Raw genomic sequence first — 24,437 nt, 5'->3', positions numbered from 1 at the left:
AATGTGTGTGAGTAAACATTGCAAGTCCCCGTCCCAGAACACCAGGAGATCGTCAATATACCTGTAGTACACAAACATGCCCTCCGCTATACTAGCATTCTCAAAAAATAATTCTCTTTCCACTTCCCACATAAATGAGTTGGCTAGTGACGGTGCCACTGCCGAACCCATAGCACAGCCGGTTTTCTGGCGGTAAAACCGGCCATCAAATAAAAAATAATTGTGCGTGAGGGTGAACATGAGAAGGCTCAAAAAGAATTCTATATCAGGACCCCTGTACAGTGAATTATTGACCAATAGATGTCTCACAGCCTCAACACCTGCCCGGTGAGGAATGCAGGTGTAGAGGCTGGAGACGTCAAGTGTCACCATAGTGACAGTCGCAGGTACAATCTGTAACTCCTCCAAATGTCTGAGCAACATTGTAGAATCTTTGAGGTAGGAGAAGGTACTCTGGATGCATGGTTGTATGAACAAGTCTAAGTATATGGATACTGGCTCACACAAAGACCCCCTGGCAGACACAATGGGCCTGCCAGGAGGTCTTAGTGGGTCCTTGTGGATTTTCGGTATCGTGTAAAATATTGGTACTTTTGGGAACCCAGTTTTTAATTTACCACATATACCACTTGAAACAACCCCATCAGTGACCGCCTTATCCAAAATACAATCCAATTCGCTCTTATATTGATCTGTTGGATCATGGTCAAGTAAACAATAGGTATCACTATCATTAAGCAACCGTATACATTCAGTACGATATTCATCTATACCCAACACAACAATTGAACCCCCCTTGTCAGCACCGCGTATTATTATGTCTTGCCTTTCTCCCAATGATTTAAGAGCTAAACGTTCTTGTTTAGTTAAATTGGGATGAATCTGACTAGGGCTAGGACATTGCATAGATTCCACCATGCGGCAGAACGTTTTGATAGAGGGGTTGGTTGTGATGGGTTCAAACTGCGATCTCGGTCCAAGTTTATGTAACTCTCGAGGTAGTACTTCGGATGGAGAAATATCCAATTTTTTATCATGGTATTCCCTAAGCTTGAGGGTGCGTTGTAGTTTAAAGTTCTCAATCTTGTCATAGAACATATCTGGCTGGTTTGTGGGCACGAAAGACAGCCCCTTACTCAAGACCCCCAATTTCAGAAGGTGTTAGAATGCATGAGGAAAGATTAAAGATTAATCAGGTAGCACGGTGACATCAAGGCACCCGTCCTTTACATTAATTACCTTCAGAAAGGAATTTTTAGTATTTTTTGTGCACTTTATTCACTAAGCACTTTATTGTTGCACTAGCACTTTTTGAATCTGGACACTGTATGCACCTTATGGGAACTGCTGCTATAAATTAAGGATATTGCTTTATCCTGGTCATTGTTTGTGCTTGTGGAATTTGCACTTTATGGAAACAGCTGCTATACACTAGGGATATTGCTTTATCCTAGTCATTTTTTTTTTTTTTTGCCTGTGGAATTTTAAGCCTGGTAATTTCACTATGGAACAAGGGGATATGATGTCTTATGTGCTGCAATGTGACAACTCAGATACTTTTAGTTACTCAGATATGGAGGCAGAGAACATCTTACACAAAGAAACGGCTTTCAATGTGGTCACTATTGATTCCCATGAGGAATTGTTCCAGGAATGGTATAAGCTTAGAAAGCGTGATCTGGACTTTACCTTTCACGGACGCACTTTATCTGACTATTTCCGTTCTAAATTAATTCCCCGCGGTTTTAGAATTCATAACATGCCCACCATTGGTCGCAACAGCATCCCTTTCTGCAAAAAGTGGATTTCAATTTTAAATAAATGTTCAATGGACCTGATTTTATTGGTAATCGAGGAATCCACAAGGGAATGCGCTGCTACCAAAGAAAAATTACTGGTGTTTGAGACTACTAATAAAAAGAAATTAGAGAAAGATAAAACCGTTAATTGGGTGGAGAAATTGGAGACCCAAATACAGTCTTACCAAAATGAATTAATTAAATTTAAAAAACAGAAATTGTTGAAAGTCCAACAGGACTATGAGTTACACCGGGTATACTCTTGGCTGGGTTCTTCAAACAATGAACAGAGGGGCCCAGCGAAAACATCATATTATAAACGTAGGAATTTCTCTAGGAACACCGCCAGTTCGGCTAGTGAGACAGATGAACGTTCTTCTACTGCCTCAACATCAAGAAAATCACAATCCCCTTTAGGCGTGAACACCCGGGCAAGATATACTACCCGAAAAGGTCACGCACAAGGAGGGGCGGGCAACAAAGGCGGCAAGCCGCCAAAAGCCGCCAAAAGGGAAAAAGACTTAATCTTTAATCTTTCCTCATGCATTCTAACACCTTCTGAAATTGGGGTCTTGAGTAAGGGGCTGTCTTTCGTGCCCACAAACCAGCCAGATATGTTCTATGACAAGATTGAGAACTTTAAACTACAACGCACCCTCAAGCTTAGGGAATACCATGATAAAAAATTGGATATTTCTCCATCCGAAGTACTACCTCGAGAGTTACATAAACTTGGACCGAGATCGCAGTTTGAACCCATCACAACCAACCCCTCTATCAAAACGTTCTGCCGCATGGTGGAATCTATGCAATGTCCTAGCCCTAGTCAGATTCATCCCAATTTAACTAAACAAGAACGTTTAGCTCTTAAATCATTGGGAGAAAGGCAAGACATAATAATACGCGGTGCTGACAAGGGGGGTTCAATTGTTGTGTTGGGTATAGATGAATATCGTACTGAATGTATACGGTTGCTTAATGATAGTGATACCTATTGTTTACTTGACCATGATCCAACAGATCAATATAAGAGCGAATTGGATTGTATTTTGGATAAGGCGGTCACTGATGGGGTTGTTTCAAGTGGTATATGTGGTAAATTAAAAACTGGGTTCCCAAAAGTACCAATATTTTACACGATACCGAAAATCCACAAGGACCCACTAAGACCTCCTGGCAGGCCCATTGTGTCTGCCAGGGGGTCTTTGTGTGAGCCAGTATCCATATACTTAGACTTGTTCATACAACCATGCATCCAGAGTACCTTCTCCTACCTCAAAGATTCTACAATGTTGCTCAGACATTTGGAGGAGTTACAGATTGTACCTGCGACTGTCACTATGGTGACACTTGACGTCTCCAGCCTCTACACCTGCATTCCTCACCGGGCAGGTGTTGAGGCTGTGAGACATCTATTGGTCAATAATTCACTGTACAGGGGTCCTGATATAGAATTCTTTTTGAGCCTTCTCATGTTCACCCTCACGCACAATTATTTTTTATTTGATGGCCGGTTTTACCGCCAGAAAACCGGCTGTGCTATGGGTTCGGCAGTGGCACCGTCACTAGCCAACTCATTTATGTGGGAAGTGGAAAGAGAATTATTTTTTGAGAATGCTAGTATAGCGGAGGGCATGTTTGTGTACTACAGGTATATTGACGATCTCCTGGTGTTCTGGGACGGGGACTTGCAATGTTTACTCACACACATTGATAATCACAATAAGTCTTCTAGTCCAATTAAACTCACATATAACACCAGCACCACAGAGATTCATTATCTAGATATAAAAATTTTGATTGTCCAGCAACGGATACAAACAACATTGTATACGAAGCCTACGGACCGAAATAGCCTGCTTAGGTATAACAGCTTCCACCCAAGGTCTACTGTTAGGGGTCTGCCATATTCTCAATACTTGAGGGTATGTAGGACCACTAGTGACCCAGAGGATACCGTGAGGCAGTTGGAAATTATGACAAAAAAATTTCTAGACAAGGGCTATCCTATCCCTGAGCTGGAAAAAGCCAAAAACAGGGCAATAGGCCACACACGCCAAACCCTCTTGTCAGAGTCCAGCACAAAGCGTAAGAAAGAGTCTTTACAGAACTCCATCCCGTGGATCACGGAATTTAATACACAAAGCACGGCAAAAAAGAAATATGTTAAATCATGGTGGCCGTTGGTGACATCTGATCCAGGCTTGAAAAGCCTGCATGGCACTCGCTTACTTGCAGGCCATTCTAGAAGTAAGAACATCAAGGACATTATTGTCCGGACCGACATCACGGGGTTAGGTCAAAACAAGACATCAAATTTTCTAACTAGAAAAAACGGATGCTATCGTTGTCTGGGATGCACGACATGTGGATACCTCCAGACAGGGGACACTGTTGTGCATGCCCAGACGGGTAAGAGATTTAAAATCGGATGGCCCCTTAGTTGTACCTCTAAATTTGTGATTTATGTGCTGTTCTGCCCGTGCGGGCTCCAGTATGTAGGCAAAACGGTATGCCAATTCAAAGAGAGGATGGCACAACATAGGGCGGCCATTAGAGCCGCACTTTCTATAGGGAATAGTGAACAACCGGTGGCACGCCATTTTGCCCGATTGGGACATGGTGTGGCCACCATACGTTATAAAATTATCGATCATGTACCTCTATCCCTACGACGTGGTGATAGACATAAAAGATTACTACAGCTGGAGGCCCGGTGGATTTACCGCCTGGACACCATGGCCCCTAAAGGCCTGAATGAGACTATGGGTCTCAATTGTTTTCTTTGAATGTGTCCATATTAGGCTGGTGTGGTATACATGTTTTGACATAAGACGACACGGTATAAAACATTTACAGGGGTAACATATAATTGTTTAGAAATGATTCAAGTTTAAATTTATACCCGTGTATACATGTGTAGACAATATATATAGAGTTTATCATTAGACCTTTATGTACTTGTTGAGGTACCAGTTGTGTGTCACATGATATATACAATTTAGTATGTGAGAATGTTATTCTTGTCATTTGACCTAAAATTGATAACAATGTAGCAGCGGATTCTATGAGATGCAGATTGGTTTTATTTGTTTGTAATAATGTCACAATTTTTTGTTGTGTTTGTTTTTTTATGTATGTATTTATGGTTATAAGATGGATGATTTGACACTGCAGGTAGACGGGATGCGGCTAACATGGTTTGCTGCTATGTGCACTTGGATTCTTTAGTTTAATCAGCTTACGATGCACGGGTTTCCGTGACAACGCTGGCGGCTTCCTGGTATACGAGCAGTGCCGCGTCTCCATGGTAACACACCCAGCAGTCTGTTCGGTGGTCCGCGTCACTTCCTCTTCCGGCAAACAGCCGTGTATGCAGGGGGGAGTGGCGGAGGTCTGCGCGGACGCTGGCGGGAATACTGAATATTTTCCATTGGTGGGGGTAAGGTATAAAGTTTGTTTTGTGATCACTTGTTGTTATCCTGATGAAGGGGGACAACCCCGAAACGTTGATGATGTGATGATATATTAAAGCTTGGTTGCTTTATTTTTGCACTACTTACCACGTCTCTGAGTGCCGCTTCCTGTTTATTTGCTATATATATATATATATATATATATAGATATATATATATATATATATATATATATATAGATATATAATCACACACACAAAAAAATAGGATTTTAATACCTACCGGTAAATCCTTTTCTCCTAGTCCGTAAAGGATGCTGGGGACTCCAAAAGGACCATGGGGTTTATACCAAAGCTCTAGACCGGGCGGGAGAGTGCGGACGACTCTGCAGTACCGATTGAGCAAACATGAGGTCCTCATCAGCCAGGGTATCAAACTTGTAGAACTTAGCAAAAGTGTTTGAACCCGACCAAGTAGCTGCTCGGCAAAGTTGAAGCACCGAGACTTCTCGGGCAGCCGCCCAAGATGAGCCCACCTTCCTGGTGAATGGGCCTTCACCGACTTTGGTAACAGCAATCCAGCCGTAGAATGAGCATGCCGAATCGTATTACAGATCCAGCGTGCAATAGTCTGCTTGGAAGCAGGAGCCCCAAGTTTGTTGGGAGCATATAGGACAAACAGAGCCTCTGCTTTCCTAATCTGAGCCGTTCTGGCGACATAAATTTTCAAAGCTCTGACTACATCGAGAGACTTTGAATCAGCCAAGGCTTCCATAGCCACAGGCACCACAATAGGTTAGTTTATGTGAAACGAAGAAACCACCTTTGGCAGAAATTGTTGACGAGTTCTCAATTCCGCTCTATCCACATGGAATATCAAATAGGGGCTCTTGTGAGACAAAGCAGCTAATTCCGACACCCGCCTTGCAGACGCAAAGGCCAAAAGCATGACCACTTTCCAAGTGAGAAATTTCAACTCAACCTTTTGCAAAGGTTCAAACCAGTGGGACATAAGAAATTTCAACACCACGTCAAGGTCCCATGGTGCCACAGGTGGCACAAACGGAGGTTGGATGCGCAGCACTCCTTTCACGAAACTCTGAGCCTCTGGAAGGGCGGCCAATTAATTTTGAAAGAAAATAGATAAGGCCGAAATCTGCACTTTAATGGAGCCTAATTTTAGGCCCGCATCCACACCTGCCTGCAAAAAATGGAGGAAACGACCCAGCTGAAATTCTTCCGTAGGAGCCTTCTTGGATTCACACCAAGACACATACTTTCTCCAAATACGGTGATAATACTTCGCCGTAACCTCCTTTCTATCCTTAAGCAGAGAGGGGATGACTTCCCCGGGAATACCCTTGTGAGCTAGGATTTGGCGTTCAACCTCCACGCCGTCAAACGCAACCGCAGTAAGTCCTGGAACACGCACGGCCCTTGCAGTAACAGATCCTCTCTCAGAGGAAGAGGCCAGGGATCTCCTATGAGTAATTCCTGAAGATCCGGGTACCAGGGCCTCCGTGGCCAATCTGGAACAATGAGTATCGCCTGAATCCTTGTTCTTCTTATGATCTTTATGACTTTTGGAATGAGTGGAAGTGGAGGGAACACATATACTGACTGAAACACCCACGGAGTTACCGGGGCGTCCACTGCACTGGCTTGAGGGTCCCTCAACCTGGAACAATATCTCTGAAGCTTCTTGTTGAGGCGAGACGCCATCATGTCTATTTGAGGAATTTCCCAACGACTTGTCACTTCTGCAAAGACCTCTTGATGAAGACCCCACTCTCCTGGATGGAGATCGTGTCTGCTGAGGAAATCTGCTTGCCAGTTGTCCACGCCCGGAAGACCGCTGACAGAGCGCTTACATGTTTTTCCGCCCAGCGGAGAACTTTTGTGGCCTCCGCCATCGCCGCTCTGCTCTTTGTTCCACCCTGGCGGTTTATGTACGCAACTGCTGTTACGTTGTCCGACTGAATCAGGACAGGCAGACCGCGAAGAAGGTGCTCTGCCTGTAGAAGGCCGTTGTAGATGGCTCTTAATTCCAGAACGTTTATGTGCAGACAAGCTTCCTGGCTTGACCATTTTCCCTGGAAATTTTTTCCCTGTGTGACCGCTCCCCAGCCCCGGAGGCTTGCATCCGTGGTCACCAGGACCCAATCCTGGACCGTGAACCTGCGTCACTCTTGGAGGTGAGAACTGTGAAGCCACCACAGGAGAGATATTCTGGTCCTGGAAGATAGGCTTATTTTCCGGTGCATGTGCAGGTGAGACCTGGACCACTTGTCCAACAGGTCCCACTGAAATACCTGGGCATGAAACCTGCCAAATGGAATGGCTTCGTAAGCTGCAACCATCTTCCCCAGCACCCGAGTGCATTGATGAATCGACACTCTTGCCGGTTTCAGAATCTCCTTGACCATGGTCTGGATTTCCAGAGCTTTTTCCGCTGGGAGAAACACTCTCTGCAGTTCCGTGTCCAGGATCATGCCCAAGAAAGACAGCCGTGTTGTCAGAATCAACTGTGACTTTGGCAAATTTAGGATCCAACCATGTTGTTGCAGAACTGTCAGGGAGAGCGCAACGTTTCTTAGCAACTGTTCCTTTGATCTCGCCTTTATCAGGAGATCATCCAAGTACGGGATAATTGTGACACCCTGCTTGCGTAGGAGCACCATAATTTCCGCCGTTACTTTGGTGAAAACCCTCGGAGCCGTGGAAAGACCAAACGGCAACGTCTGAAACTGGTAATGACAATCCTGAACAGCAAACCTCAGGAAAGCTTGATGTGGAGGATATATTGGGATATGTAAGTAGGCATCTTTGATGTCGACTGACGCCATAAAATCCCCCCCTTCCAGACTGGCGATTATTGCTTGAAGAGATTCCATCTTGAACTTGAAACTTTTCAAATATAGATTGAGGGATTTTAGGTTCAGGATCGGTCTGACCGAGCCATCCGGCTTTGGGACGACAAACAGGCTCGAATAAAACCCTTCTCCCCGTTGTGACGGGGGTACCGTGGCAATGACATGCTGTTGACACAGCTTTTGTATCGCCGCGCACACTACTTCCCTTTCTGGGAGAGAAACTGGCAAGGCTGATTTGAAAAATCGGTGGGAGGGCATGTCTTGAAACTCCAGTTTGTACCTTTGGGACACTATTTCTAACACCCAAGGATCCAGGCCCGAGTGAAACCAGACCTGACTGAAGAGTCGGAGACGTGCCCCCACCGGTACGGACTCCCGTAGAGGAGCCCCAGCGTCATGCGGTGGACTTGGCAGAAGCCGGGGAGGACTTCTGCTCCTGGGAACCTGACACAGCAGGTGACCTTTTTCCCCTTCCTCTACCTTTAGAGGCAAGGAAGGACGACCCTCTTCCTTTTTTGTATTTATTGGGCCGAAAGGACTGCATCTGATAGTGAGGCGTCTTTTTCTGTTGTGCAGGGACATAAGGAAGAAATGATGACTTACCCGCGGTAGCTGTAGACACCAGATCAGCGAGGCCGTCACCAAACAAGACACCACCTTTATACGGGAGAGCCTCCATAGCTTTCTTAGAGTCGGCATCAGCATTCCATTGATGAATCCACAGTGCTCTCCTGGCCAAAACTGCCATGGCATTGGCCCTTGATCCCAAGAGGCCAATATCCCTTGCCGCATCCTTAAGGTAAGCTGCAGCGTCCCTGATATAACCGAGAGTCAAAAGAATGCTATCCCTATCCAGGGTATCCATGTCAGATGCCAAGTTATCTGCCCACTTACCAATAGCGCTACTCACCCATGCCGACGCCACGGCAGGTCTGAGCAGCGCACCCGTAGTGACATAAATGGATTTGAAGGTAGCTTCCTGCTTACGATCCGCAGGGTCCTTTAGGGCAGCCGTGTCAGGAGACGGAAGCGCCATCTTTTTGGACAGCCGCGACAGAGCCTTGTCCGCATTGGGGGATGACTCCCACCTTTCCCTGTCCTCAGAGGGGAATAGATATGCCATTAGAATTCTTTTGGGAATCTGCCACTTTTTGTCAGGAGATTCCCAAGCTTTTTCAAAAAGAGTGTTCAGCTCATTAGAGGGGGGAAACGTCACCTCAGGTTTTTTACCTTTATACAAACAAACAAACAAACAAACCCTTGTATCAGGAATAGTAGGTACTTCTGTAATATGTAAAACATCTTTAATTGCCACAATCATGTACTGAATACTCTTAACCAGTTTCGGATTTAAACTGGCTTCACTATAGTCGACACTGGAGTCAGAGTCTGTGTCGGAATCAGTATCTGCCATCTGGGTAAATGAACGCTTTTGTGACCCTGAGGGGGTCTGGACCTGAGACAAGGCGTCCTCCATGGATTTCCTCCATATTTGGGTCTGAGAATCAGATTTATCCACCCTTTTAGTCAATAACGCCACATATGCATTCAACGTACTCAACATATCCACCCAATCAGCAGTCGGCGGTGCCGATAGTCACTCCCAGTGCCTTATCTGCCCCCACTGCAACTTCCTCCGGGGAGGAGCACTCAGCCTCAGACATGTCAACACACACGTACCGACACACACCAACACCCTGGCTACAGGGGACAGACCCACGGGAAGCCTGTTAGAGCAACACAGAGGGAGTTTACCAGCTCACACCACAGCGCCTATCCCGGTACTGAGACATTTTACACACTCCCTCAGACCTGTTTGCGCTCTTATATCTAATGATAGTAGCTCCAATTTAGTGTGCCCCCCCCCCTCCATTTTTCACCCTGTTACTTGAGCAGACGTGCGGAGGTCCGGGCCAGCGTCTCTGCATCCTGTGAATAGAAAATGGCACTGGTAAGCTGTGAGGGCTAAGCCACGCCCCCTCACCGGCGCGCTGTAGTCCCGCTCAAATTCAAATTTTTTATACTGGCGGGGGCTATATTTAGTGCCTAGGCACTTCTAATATCCATTTTAGCCAATGTATTAAATCAGTAAACATGCTGCCCAGGGCACCCCCCCTGCGCCCTGCAAGTGCCGCCGTAAGTGTGTGGGAGCATGGCGCGCAGCGCGACCGCTGCGCGGTACCTCAGTACTGAAGTCTTCTGCTGTCACTGAAGTCTTCTTTCCTTCATAATACTCACCCGGCTTCTATCTTTTGGCTCTGTGAGGGGGGTGACGGTGCGGCTCCGGGAACGGAACAGCTAGGCGGACCAAGTGATCGGACCCTCTGGAGCTAATGGTGTCCAGTAGCCTAAGAAGCAGAGCCTTTGAACTCACAGAAGTAGGTCTGCTTCTCTCCCCTCAGTCCCACGATGCAGGGAGCCTGTTGCCAGCAGTGCTCCCTGAACACAAAAAACCTAACAAAAGTCTTTTTTTACAGAGAAACTCAGGAGAGCTCCCCTGTGAGTGTCCAGTCTCTCTGGGCAGAGAATCTAACTGAGGTCTGGAGGAGGGGCATAGAGGGAGGAGCCAGTTCACACCCATTTAAAGTCTTAAAGTGCCCATGTCTCATGCGGATCCCGTCTATACCCCATGATCCTTTTGGAGTCCCCAGCATCCTCTAGGACGTAACAGAAATAAATAAATAAATATATATATATATATATATATATTAGTGATGAGCGGGTTCGGATCCTCGGGATCCGGACCCCCCCGAACTTCACCCATTTTACACGGGTCCGAGGCAGACTCGGATCCTCCCGCCTTGCTCGGTTAACCCGAGCGCGCCCGAACGTCATCATCCCGCGGACGGATTCTCACGAGATTCGTATTCTATATAAGGAGCCGCGCGTCGCCGCCATTTTTCACTCGTGCATTGGAGATGATCGTGAGAGGACGTGGCTGGCGTCCTCTCAGTTTCTATGTTCAGTGGGCTGCAAATTGTGCTGCAAATATCTGTGCTCAGTGTGCTGCAAATATCTGTGCTCAGTGTGCTGCAAGTGCAAATATCTACGTTCTCTGCCTGAAAAACGCTCCATATCTGACTGTGCTCAGTGTGCTAATTGCTTTATTGTGGGGACTGGGGACCAGCAGTATTATATAGTAGGAGGACAGTGCAGAGTTTTGCTGACCAGTGACCACCAGTATTATACGTTCTCTGTCTGAAAAACGCTCTATATCTGTGCTGCATTGTAGTATATAGTAGGAGGACAGTGCAGAATTTTGCTGACCACCAGTATAACTATATATATAGCAGTACGGTACAGTAGTCCACTGCTCTACCTACCTCTGTGTCGTCAAGTATACTATCCATCCACACCTGTGGTGCATTTCAGTTTTGCACAGTTTGCTGTCCACCAGTATATACTATATAGCAGTACGGTACAGTAGGCCACTGCTCTACCTACCTCCGTGTCGTCAAGTATACTATCCATCCATACCTGTGGTGCATTTCAGTTTTGCACAGTTTGCCGACCACCAGTATATACTATATAGCAGTACGGTACAGTAGGCCACTGCTCTACCTACCTCTGTGTCGTCAAGTATACTATCCATCCATACCTGTGGTGCATTTCAGTTTTGCACAGTTTGCTAACCACTAGTATATACTATATAGCAGTACGGTACAGTAGGCCACTGCTCTACCTACCTCTGTGTCGTCAAGTATACTATCCATCCATACCTGTGGTGCATTTCAGTTTTGCACAGTTTGCTGTCCACCAGTATATAATATATAGCCGTACGGTACAGTAGGCCACTGCTCTACCTACCTCTGTGTCGTCAAGTATACTATCCATCCATACCTGTGGTGCATTTCAGTTTTGCACAGTTTGCTGTCCACCAGTATATACTATATAGCAGTACGGTACAGTAGGCCACTGCTCTACCTACCTCTGTGTCGTCAAGTATACTATCCATCCATACCTGTGGTGCATTTCAGTTTTGCACAGTTTGCTGACCACCAGTATATACTATATAGCAGTACGGTACAGTAGACCACTGCTCTACCTACCTCTGTCGTCAAGTATACTATTCATCCATACCTGTGGTGCATTTCAGTTGTGCGCAGTATATATAGTAGTAGGGCATTGCTATTGATATATTACTGGCATATAACTCCACACATTAAAAAATGGAGAACAAAAATGTGGAGGGTAAAATAGGGAAAGATCAAAATCCACTTCCACCTCGTGCTGAAGCTGCTGCCACTAGTCATGGCTGAGACGATGAAATTAAATGCCATCAACGTCGTCTGCCAAGGCCGATGCCCAATGTCATAGTAGAGAGCATGCAAAATCCAAAAAAATAAAGCTCAGTAAAATAACTCAAAAATCTAAATCAAAATCGTCTGAGGAGAAGCGTAAACTTGCCAATGTGCCATTTACGACACGGTGTGGCAAGGAACGGCTGAGGCCCTGGCCTATGTTCAAGTCTAGTGGTTCAGCTTCACCTGAGGATGGAAGCACTCATCCTCCTGCTAGAAAACTTAAAAGAGTTAAGATGGCAAAAGCACAGCAAAGAAGTGTGCGTTCTTCTAAATCACAAATCCCCAAGGAGAGTCCAATTGTGTCGGTTGCGATGCCTGACCTTCCCAACACTGGAAGGAGCACCCGCAGTCCAGTTCCTGATAGTCAAATTGAAGATGTCACTGTTGAAGTACACCAGGATGAGGATATGGGTGTTGCTGGCGCTGGGGAGGAAATTGACATGGAGGATTCTGATGGTGAGGTGGTTTGTTTAAGTCAGGCACCCGGGGAGACACCTGTTGTCCGTGGGACGAATATGGCCATTGACATGCCTGGTCAAAATACAAAAAAAATCACCTCTTCGGTGTGGAATTATTTCAACATAAATGCAGACAACTGGTGTCAAGCCATGTGTTGCCTTTGTCAAGCTGTAATAAGTAGGGGTAAGGACGTTAACCACCTAGGAACATCCTCCCTTATACGTCACCTGGACCGCATTCATCAGAAGTCAGTGACAAGTTCAAAAACTTTGGATGACAGCGGAAGCAGTCCACTGACCACTAAATCCCTTCCTCTTGTAACCAAGCTCCTGCAAACCACACCACCAACTCCCTCAGTGTCAATTTCCTACTTAGACAGGAAAGCCAATAGTCCTGCAGGCCATGTCACTGTCAAGTCTGACGAGTCCTCTCCTGCCTGGGATTCCTCCGATGCATCCTTGAGTGTAACGCCTACTGCTGCTGGCGCTGCTGTTGTTGCTGCTGGGAGTCAATCGTCACCCCCTGCTGGCGCTGCTGTTGTTGCTGCTGGGAGTCAATCGTCACCCCAGAGGGGAAGTCGGAAGACCACTTGTACTACTTCCAGTAAGCAATTGACTGTGCAACAGTCCTTTGCGAGGAAGATGAAATATCACAGCAGTCATCCTGTTGCAAAGCTGATAACTCAGGCCTTGGCAGCCTGGGTGGTGAGAAACGTGTTTCCGGTATCCACCGTTAATTCACAGGCAACTAGAGACTTGATTGAGGTACTGTGTCCCCGGTACCAAATACCATCTAGGTTCCATTTCTCTAGGCAGGCGATACCGAAAATGTACACAGACGTCAGAAAAAGAGTCACCAGTGTCCTTAAAAATGCAGTTGTACCCGATGTCCACTTAACCACGGACATGTGGACAAGTGGAGCAGGGCAGACTCAGGACTATATGACTGTGACAGCCCACTGGGTAGATGTATTGCTTCCCGCAGCAAGAACAGCAGCGGCGGCACCAGTAGCAGCATCTCGCAAACGCCAACTCGTTCCTAGGCAGGCTACGCTTTGTATCACCGCTTTCCATAAGAGGCACACAGCTGACAACCTCTTACGGAAACTGAGGAACATCATTGCAGAATGGCTTACCCCAATTGGACTCTCCTGGGGATTTGTGACATCGGACAACGCCACCAATATTGTGTGTGCATTACATCTGGGCAAATTCCAGCACGTCCCATGTTTTGCACATACATTGAATTTGGTGGTGCAGAATAATTTAAAAAACGACAGGGGCGTGCAAGAGATGCTGCCACTTTCGGCATTCAGCCACCGCGTGCCGAAGACTGGAGCACCAGCAAACAGTCCTGAACCTGCCCTGCCATCATCTGAAGCAAGAGGTGGTAACGAGGTGGAATTCAACCCTCTATATGCTTCAGAGGATGGAGGAGCAGCAAAAGGCCATTCAAGCCTATACATCTGCCTACGATATAGGCAAAGGAGGGGGAATGCACCTGACTCAAGCGCAGTGGAGAATGATTTCAACGTTGTACAAGGTTCTGCAACCCTTTGAACTTGCCACACGTGAAGTCAGTTCAGACACTGCCAGCCTGAGTCAGGTCATTCCCCTCATCATGCTTTTGCAGAAGAAGCTGGAGACATTGAAGGAGGAGCTAAAACAGCGATTCCGCTAGGCATGTGGGACTTGCGGATGGAGCCCTTAATTCGCTTAATCAGGATTCACGGGTGGTTAATCTGTTGAAATCAGAGCACTACATTTTGGCCACCGTGCTCGATCCTAGATTTAAAACCTACGTTGTATCTCTCTTTCCGGCAGACACAAGTCTGCAGAGGTTCAAAGACCTGCTGGTGAGAAAATTGTCAAGTCAAGCGGAGCGTGACCCATCAACAGCTCCTCCTTCACCTTCGCCCGCAACTGGGGCTGCGAGGAAAAGGCTAAGAATTCCGAGCCCACCCACTGGCGGTGATGCAGGGCAGTCTGGAGCGAGTGCTGACATCTGGTCCGGACTGAAGGACCTGACAACGATTACTGACATGTCGTCTACTGTCACTGCATATGATTCTGTCACCATTGAAAGAATGGTGGAGGATTATATGAGTGACCGCATCCAAGTAGGCACGTCAGACAGTCCGTACGTATACTGGCAGGAAAAAGAGGCAATTTGGAGGCCCTTGCAGAAACTGGCTTTATTTTACCTAAGTTGCCCACCCTCCAGTGTGTACTCCGAAAGAGTGTTTAGTGCAGCCGCTCACCTTGTCCGCAATCGGCGTACGAGGTTACTTCCAGAAAATGTGGAGAAGATGATGTTAATCAAAATGAATTATAATCAATTCCTCCATGGAGACATTCACCAGCAATTGCCTCCAGAAAGTACACAGGGACCTGAGATGGTGGATTCCAGTGGGGACAAATTAATAATCTGTGAGGAGGGGGATGTACACAGTGAAAGGGGTGACGAATCGGACGATGAGGAGGAGGTGGACATCTTGCCTCTGTAGAGCCAGTTTGTGCAAGGAGAGATTGATTGCTTCTTTTTTGGTGGGGGCCCAAACCAACCAGTCATTTCAGTCACAGTCGTGTGGCAGACCCTGTCGCTGAAATGATGGGTTCGTTAAAGTGTGCATGTCCTGTTTATACAACATAAGGGTGGGTGGGAGGGCCCAAGGACAATTCCATCTTGCACCTCTTTTTTCTTTCATTTTTCTTTGCATCATGTGCTGTTTGGGGACTATTTTTTTGAAGTGCCATCCTGCCTGACACTGCAGTGCCACTCCTAGATGGGCCAGGTGTTTGTCAGCCACATGTGTAGCTTAGCTTAGCCATCCAGAGACCTAGGTGCACCTCTTTTTTTTCTTTGCATCATGTGCTGTTTGGGGACTATTTTTTAAATCTGCCATCCTGTCTGAAACTGCAGTGCCACTCCTAGATGGGCCAGGTCTTTGTGTCGGCCACTTGGGTTGCTTAGCTTAGTCATCCAGCGACCTCATTGCGCCTCTTTTTTTCTTTGCATCATGTGCTGTTTGGGGACTATTTTTTGGAAGTGCCATCCTGTCTGACACTGCAGTGCCACTCCTAGATGGGCCAGGTGTTTGTGTCGGCCACTTGGGTCGCTTAGCTTAGTCATCCAGCGACCTCGGTGCAAATTTTAGGACTAAAAATAATATTGTGAGGTGTGAGGTGTTCAGAATAGACTGGAAATGAGTGGAAATTATGGTTATTGAGGTTAATAATACTATGGGATCAAAATGACCCCCAAATTCTATGATTTAAGCTGTTTTTGAGGGTTTTTTGTAAAAAAAACACCCGAATCCAAAACACACCCGAATCCGACAAAAAAATTTCAGGGAGGTTTTGCCAAAACGCGTCCGAATCCAAAACCAAAACCCGAAAAATTTCCGGTGCACATCACTAATATATATATATATATATATATATATATATAATAAAATAATACACAAAGCGGGCAATTCCAAGTTGATCGCAGCAGGAATTCTGTTAGCAATTGGGCAAAACCATGTGCACTGCAGGGGAGGCAGATATAACATGTGCAGAGAGAGTTAGATTTGGGTGTGGTGTGTTCAATCTGCAATCTAATTTGCAGTGTAAACATAAAGCAGCCAGTATTTACCCTGCACAGAAATAAAATAACCCACCCATATCTAACTCTCTCTGCAAATGTTATATCTGCCACACCTGCAGTGCACATGGGTGGTCATTCCGAGTTGGTCGCTCTGTAATTTTTTTCGCATCGCAGCGATTTTCCGCTTAGTGCGCATGCGCAATGTCCGCAGTGCGACTGCGCCAAGTAAATTTGCTATGTAGTTAGGAATTTTACTCACGGCTTTTTCATCGTTCTGGTGATCGTAGTGTGATTGACAGGAAGTGGGTGTTACTGGGCGGAAACTGGCCGTTTTATGGATGTGTGCGGAAAAACGCTACAGTTTCTGGGAAAAACGCGGGAGTGGCTGGAGAAACGGAGGAGTGTCTTGGCGAACGCTGGGTGTGTTTGTGACGTCAAACCAGGAACGACAAGCACTGAACTGATCGCAGATGCCGAGTAAGTCTGGAGCTACTCAGAAACTGCTAAGAGAGGTGTATTCGCAATATTGCGAATACGTCGTTCGCAATTTTAAGAAGCTAAGATTCACTCCCAGTAGGCGGCGGCTTAGCGTGAGTAAATCTGCTATAAGCAGCTTGCGAGCGAACAACTCGGAATGAGGGCCATGGTTTTTCCCAACTGCTAAAAAATTTCCTGCTGCGATCAACTTGGAATTACCCCCAAAGTTATTAAAATTATTGTATTAAATGACCTTCAGGCTGTGCGTATAAGGTGTATATGAAACAAATTAATTGTGTGAATGTACCCACACTTTATTTAATGCACAAAGTTATTAAACATATTTGCTAAAATTACCTTCAGGCTGTGTGTATAAGGTGTATATGAAACATAAATGCATTCTGACTTGGGTCCCATCGCCACAATATCTCATTCTGGTATGCAATTATTCCAAAATACGGAAAATTCCGATATCCAAAATACTTCTGGTCCCAAGCATTTTGGATAAGGGATACTCAACCTATATAATTTTTTATTTTGTTTTTATTTTTTTGTGATAATATAACGAGATTTATGGTAAGAACTTACCATTGTTAAATTTCTTTTTGAGAGGTACACTGGGCTCCACAAGGATTAACATCGGGGTGTAGAGCAGGATCTTGATCCAAGGCACCAACAGGCTCAAAGCTTTTGACTGTTCCCAAGATGCACAGCGCCACCTCCTCTATAACCCCGCCTCCGTGAACAGGAGCTCAGTTTGTAAGTTGGTGCCATGCAGTAAACAGGCTCTTAACAGGAGGGCTGCCTGAGGCAGCCTATTAATAGCTTAATTGAAAGAAAAGAAGAAGATTTTTCTTACAAGACTTCAAGGGCTGCAGCAGCTAAAGTCTATTAGACTTTTCTGACTGCAGCTCCATCACCCCCAGCGGCACTGTATACTCCCGCGCCCTGGTTGCCGGGTCACTGCAGGGGAGGCTCTGGTTCCTTCCTACTCTTTAGTCACCCACACACCGTTGGCCTCCCGGATCGTGGGGCCGCATACAGGAGGAGGTAAGGGGTCTCTTTGGCCGCACTTTGCCACTATACAGCGCGGCCGTGGGAGGCGGGCCGCGCGCGCGCTGGCATGGACACTGTTATTGGGCAGCCGCTCCACTAGCCACCAGGGACAATTACAGGGCACAGGTCTGGTTTTTTTAAGGTAAATCACACCGTTTTTCACTGCCCGCAGCGCCCGGGGGGGATGCCAGCAGGGGGAGCAGGTCTGACATGTGGCCCCTCCCCCAGCCCCAGGGCGCAATTTCTACATAGGTTCCCGCCCTGGAGCTGCATTTCTCCCTTTCACTCCTGGTCAGCAGCCATCACAGACAGAGCTGAGCTGTTCCTGGGATTGCTGGGGCAAATCTTCCTCTGTAGAGCCGCCTGATCTCCAGTGCTGTGCTTCATACAGGACACTTAAGTATTCTACCTGTCACTGGGACGGTGTTAGTTAAGAAAGAGTGTATACATTCAGGGTTGTGTGGTACAACCACCCTGTGATATACATCCAGTACCTACTGCGTTTTTTTATATCTATTGTTGACACATATCGCCATACTTAGTATTACTTTGTATTGCTAGTCCAGTGCAGTTTTATGGTGCATAATTTCTGCATGGTACGCTTGTGACTATATACGTGTGTGTGAATGTAGGTGCTGCGTGGCTGCCTTATTAAAGGGTATTTCACTCAGTGGGCTACTCCTATATTGCTATACCAGATGGTGCTAAGTGTATTAGGTTTTCTGTATGATAAGGGATTTGTATCACAAGTTATACCTGCTCTGTATTTTTAATTGTGATTTATAGCCACTATATATATATATATACACACATTTTTTTTTATTATTATTTTTTGTGTGATAATATATGATATTTTAAAATCCAGCACTCGTAGTGAAATGTTTAATTGCAGAGGTTCATCAGAGGTTCAATGAACCATTTCTCCATCATGGACAGAAATATAAAAACACAGGGTACTCACCTGGCTTATGTGCATCAAAAAGATTTGATTAAGTAAATGCAATACAGCTGACGTTTTGGTCCTATTTAGGACCTTAATCATGGCAGATGACAAAAAGGGAGGAATGTCATCTGCCATGACTAAAGGGGCAGTACGGATGGTGTAATGGTTAGCATTACTGCCTCATAGCACTGAAGTCATGGGTTCAATTCCCACCATGGCCCTAACTGTGTGGAGTTTGTATATTCTCCCCGTGCTTGCGTGCGTTTCCTCCGGGTACTCCGGTTTCCTCCCACAATCCAAAAATATACTGGTAGGTTAATTGGCTTCCAACAAAATTAACCCTAGCATGAATGTGTGTGTGTGTACATGTGATAAGGAATATAGAGGAAGAAGTATGAAAAACGTCCTAACGGGCACAGGTCGGGTTTTTTTTATTGTGTTGATACGCCCCCATCCAATGTATTATATGTGTGGCTGCCGATGTGGGAGGGCGCTATCTCACCTATCCCGTGATAGCGCTCCTTCCACATTGGCTCGGCGCTGCAGATGTGAGCATGCGCCTTTCTCCCCTGCTTCCTGGAGGCCCCCGGCGCATGCGCAATTAGGCTGTGTGGACGAGCAGAAAAATGTCCACGTTCAATAAAGTTTGTTAAAAAAAAAAAAAGACTAATAGAGTGCACATTTTGCCCACATCGCCTGCCTGGTGGAGGCGTTCCGGCCCGGCGGCTTTAGAAGACGAAAAGTGACAGCAGAGGCAATCATACATTGCCTCTGCCCTTCATCTCCCATTCTCTACTGCGGGGAAGCGGTAAATGGCGGGGGCCCGCGACTGGCAATTCACACGGCGTTAACATGCCGTTCATACATTGATGTGAAACGCAAAATGCAGGCTTTACGTGCGCTGTGGTCAGCAGAAATCACAGCGCACTTTCATACATCTCCCACATAGATTGTAAGCTCTACTGGGGCAGGGACTGATGTGAATGGGCAAATATTCTCTGTAAAGAGCTGCGGAATGTGTGTGCGCTATATAAATAACCTGTAATAAATAATAAAGTCCTAAATAGGACGAAACTTGGGCTGTCATCTGATTATTTTACAATATTGTATCTATATTTATGGATTAAAAGCTATCTTCCATGAATACAACACTGATACTGCTGGGAAACTGGCGCTTAGAATATTGTGATTACATATTAAGATGCCACTTACCTTGAATGTGGACAGGCCATAAAGCCTTGTAGTGTGCACGGTCTCTGGAGAAATATTTGTAATATTAGTGATAAAATCCTCCAGGTATTTACAGGCTTGCTCCAGGTGTGTGGTGTTTATGATGATTTGCACAAGCTACAAAGCAAGAAATACACCCAGTAAAAAAGCCTGTACCACAAAGTTCCACCTGATTTTTTTTTTTTTATATTGAGGTATTGTCCCTAAAGATATTGCAGTAATACATGGCAATTAGTGTATTACAGGAAACTGAAAAGCTGTATATATAGCAGCTAAGGGCTACACCTGCAGGCCTGTACAGCTTCCTTTACTGGAGGTGAAACACCAACACTTCAATAAGATTATTTTATGGACTTATTCAAGCAAGTGTTTTAGCAGAATTTGTTCTCGCCACATCCTGAACAGGACGTTACTTAACCAAACAGTACTGAAAATAGAGCCGGCACTGGGAACGGCCTGCGCTGCACAATTCTGTAACGCGTGGATTACAATGCTGAGCTTCTCAGGACAACAGAGGTGTACCGGCACTGGGATTAATTATCCTGCCTGCAATATATTTACAGCAGTTACTCATATTATATTCCTGTATGGCATTGTTGATCAACCAAAGAATTGAAGTTCCAAACATGAAATCCGATATGTAGAGATGTGCAGATTGACTACTAGTTCCGTGATAAATCATTTAAATGAGAGCAGATGGAGACACCTAACACCATCTGCAGTTCCCTGCCATCCCCACTATTAATACTTACTTCAGTCAGACCTATATGTGGCTTTTTGATGAGGTTCTGCAAACCACTGCTTAAGGTTCTTGTGAGAAGTAAATTGGTAGATTTCCGAAGCATATCATCAATCTCTGTTGAGCTGGGAAAACAAAGAGAAAACCAGCTGAATGGAAATCGGTAGGCGGCAATCACATGTACATTATTGTAGCCCTTAAAGGCTATACTGTGTGTAACATTCTATACTGTGATATACATACATGTCAGAAAAAGATGATAAACTCATTTACGTAGGGCCCATGTGTTCCCTTTTGCTGCATGTAATTAGCATCACAATTCCCTCAATTTACAGAACTATGTAATATTTTGGCACTTAAAAAAATAAAATATAGGATTTTAATACCTACCGGTAAATCCTTTTATCTTAGTCCGTAGAGGATGCTGGGGTCACCATTAGAACCATGGGGTATAGACGGGATCCGCAGGAGACATGGGCACTTTAAGACTTTGAAAGGGTGTGAACTGGCTCCTCCCTCTATGCCCCTCCTCCAGACTCCAGTTATAGGAACTGTGCCCAGGAAGACGGACATTTCGAGGAAAGGATTTATTGTTAAACTAAGGTGAGATTCATACCAGCTCACACCTCAAGCATGCCGCAGAACATGGCACTCAACAGAACACAGGCCAACGGCATGAACAATAGCAGCAACATGCTGACAATAAACATAACACAAAATATGTGTAACCAGAACTATTAACTGCAGATACAGTACGCACTGGGACGGGCGCCCAACATCCTCTACGGACTAAGAGAAAAGGATTTACCGGTAGGTATTAAGATCCTATTTTCTCAGACGTCCTAGAGGATGCTGGGGTCACCATTAGAACCATGGGGTTATACCAAAGCTCTAGAACGCGCGGGAGAGTGCGGGCGACTCTGCAGCACCGATTGACCGAACTTAAGGTCTTCATCGGCCAAGGTGTCAAACTTGTAGAACTTTGCAAAAGTGTTTGACCCCGACCAAGTAGCTGCTCGGCAAAGTTGCAATGCCGAGACCCCCCCCTGGGCAGCCGCCCAGGATGAGCCCACCTTCCTAGTGGAATGGGCCTTCACTGATTCCGGTAATGGTAATCCAGCCGTGGAATGGGCCTGCTGAATCGTGTTACAGATCCAGCGCGCAATGGTCTGCTTGGAAGCAGGACACTCAACCTTGTTGGGAGCATACAGGACAAACAGAGCCTCTGTTTTCCTAATCTGAGCCGTTCTGCCGACATAAATCTTCAAAGCTCTGACCACATCCAGAGATTTTGACTCAACGAAGGCATCAGTAGCCACAGGAACCACGATAGGTTGGTTTATGTGGAAAGAGGAAACCACCTTCGGTAAAAACTGCTGACGTGTCCTCAATTCAGCTCTATCTTCATGGAAGATCAAATAAGGGGTCTTGTGAGACAAGGCCGCTAACTCAGACACCCGCCTTGCAGATGCTAGGGCCAACAGGATGACCACTTTCCAAGTGAAGAATTTTAACTCCACCTTCCGTAAAGGTTCAAACCAATGTGATTGAAGGAACTGCAACACCACATTAAGATCCCATGGTGCCACTGGAGGCACAAATGGAGGTTGGATGTGCAACACGCCTTTCACGAAAGTCTGAACTTCTGGAAGGGAGGCCAATTGTTTCTGAAAGAAAACGGATAAGGCTGAAATCTGAACCTTAATTGAGCCCAATTTTAGGCCCGCATCCACACCTGCTTGTTACAAAATGGAGAAACCGTCCTAGCTGAAAATCTTCCGTAGGAGCCTTCTTGGATTCACACCAAGAAACATATTTCCTCCAAATACGGTGGTTATGTATGGACGTTACCCCTTTCCTGGCCTGAATAAGTGTGGGAATGACTTCACTGGGAATACCCTTTCGGGCTAAGATTTTGCGTTCAACCGCCACACCGTCAAACGTAGCCGCGGTAAGTCCTGATACACGCACGGCCCCTGTTTTCACAGGTCCTCGCGCAGAGGAAGAGGCCAGGGATCTCCGATGAGTAATTCCTTAAGATCTGGATACCAAGCCCTCCTTGGCCAGTCTGGAACAATGAGGATCGCTCAGACCTTTGTTCTTCTTATGATCTTTAGAACTTTTGGAATGAGAGGAAGTGGAGGGACACACATACACCGACTGAAACACCCACGGTGTCACCAGAGCATCCACTGCAATCGCTTGAGGGTCCCTTGACCTAGAACAATATCTCTGAAGGTTCTTGTTGAGACGAGAAGCCATCATATGTCCACTTGAGGAACTCCCCAACCACCTGTCACCTCTGCAAAGACTTCTTGGTGGAATCCCCACTCTCCTGGATGGAGATCGTGTCTGCTGAGGAAGTCTGCTTCCCAGTTGTCCACTCCTGGAATGAAGATTGCTGACGGAGAGCTTGTATACTTTTCCGCTCAGCGGAAAATCCTTGTGGCTTCTGCTATCGCCGCTCTGCTTTTCGTTCCGTCCTGATGGTTTATGTACGCTACTGCTGTTACATTGTCTGACTGGATCAGTACAGGCAGGCCTCGAAGAAGATGTTCCGCTTGTAGTAGGCCGTTGTAAATGGCCCTTAGCTCCAGAACATTTATGTGGAGATAAGCTTTCTGACTTGACCATCTTCCTTGGAAGTTTTCTCCCATTGTGATTGCACCCCAACCTCGGAGGCTTGCATCCGTGGTCACTAGGATCCAGTCCTGTATCCCAAACCTGCGCCCCTCTAGGAGGTGAGAGCTGTGCTGCCACCACAACAGCGTCGTCGGAATCAACTGTGATTTTGGCAAGTTTAGGAGCCAACCATGTTGTTGAAGAACTGTCATGGAGAGTGCAACGTTTCGGACCAATTGGTCCCTGGATCTCGCCTTTATCAGGAGATCGTCCAAGTATGGGATAATTGTGACTCCTTGCTTGCGAAGGAGAACCATCATCTCCGCCATCACTTTGGTGAAAATCCGCGGAGCCGTGGATAGACCAAACGGCAACGTCTGAAATTGGTAATGACAATCCTGAATTGCAAATCTCAGGTAAGCCTGATGCGGAGGATAAATAGGAACATGTAAATAGGCATCTTTTATGTTTACTGGAGATCACTGCTCGGAGAGACTCCATCTTGAATTTTAATCTCTTTAGGTAGAAATTCAGGGATTTCAGGTTTAGGATTGGTCTGACCGAGTCGTCCGGCTTCGGGACCACAAACAGGCTTGAATAAAAACCTTCCTGTTGTGACTGGGGAACCTTGACGATAACCTGATTTTGACACAATTTTTGTATTGCATCGCAAACTACCTCCCTGTCCGGAAGAAAAGCTGGTAAGGTCGATTTGAAAAAACGGCGAGGGGGGACGTCTTGAAACTCCAACTTGTACCCTTGGGATACTATTTGTAAAATCCAAGGGTCCAGGTTCGAACGAACCCAAAACTGACTGAAGAGTTTCAGACGGGCCCCCACCGGAGCGGACTCCCGCACAGGAGCCCCTACGTCATGCGGTGGAATTGGCAGAAGCCTGGGAGGACTTCTGCTCCTGGGAGCCTGACAAGGCT

The 24,437-nt window shown here is 46.1% G+C and overlaps 1 protein-coding gene across 5 annotated transcripts in view; it reads right to left on the bottom strand.

The window, feature by feature from the left end:
* Positions 1–24,437, bottom strand: part of LOC135056636 (exocyst complex component 6-like) — a 606,161-nt gene that overhangs the window by 194,189 nt on the left and 387,535 nt on the right. For all 5 annotated transcript variants that reach the window (XM_063962052.1, XM_063962055.1, XM_063962057.1 and 2 more), the window contains exons 16-17: positions 20,897–21,008; positions 20,127–20,261 (exon numbers count right to left, since the gene is read on the bottom strand). In XM_063962052.1, coding sequence (XP_063818122.1) covers positions 20,127–20,261; positions 20,897–21,008 — 247 coding nt within the window. The remainder of the gene's footprint in view (positions 1–20,126; positions 20,262–20,896; positions 21,009–24,437) is intronic.

The sequence above is a fragment of the Pseudophryne corroboree genome, chromosome 3, assembly GCF_028390025.1.
Source record: "Pseudophryne corroboree isolate aPseCor3 chromosome 3, aPseCor3.hap2, whole genome shotgun sequence".
NCBI lineage: Eukaryota > Metazoa > Chordata > Amphibia > Anura > Myobatrachidae > Pseudophryne > Pseudophryne corroboree.
This window is presented reverse-complemented; position numbering and strand designations above follow the sequence as displayed.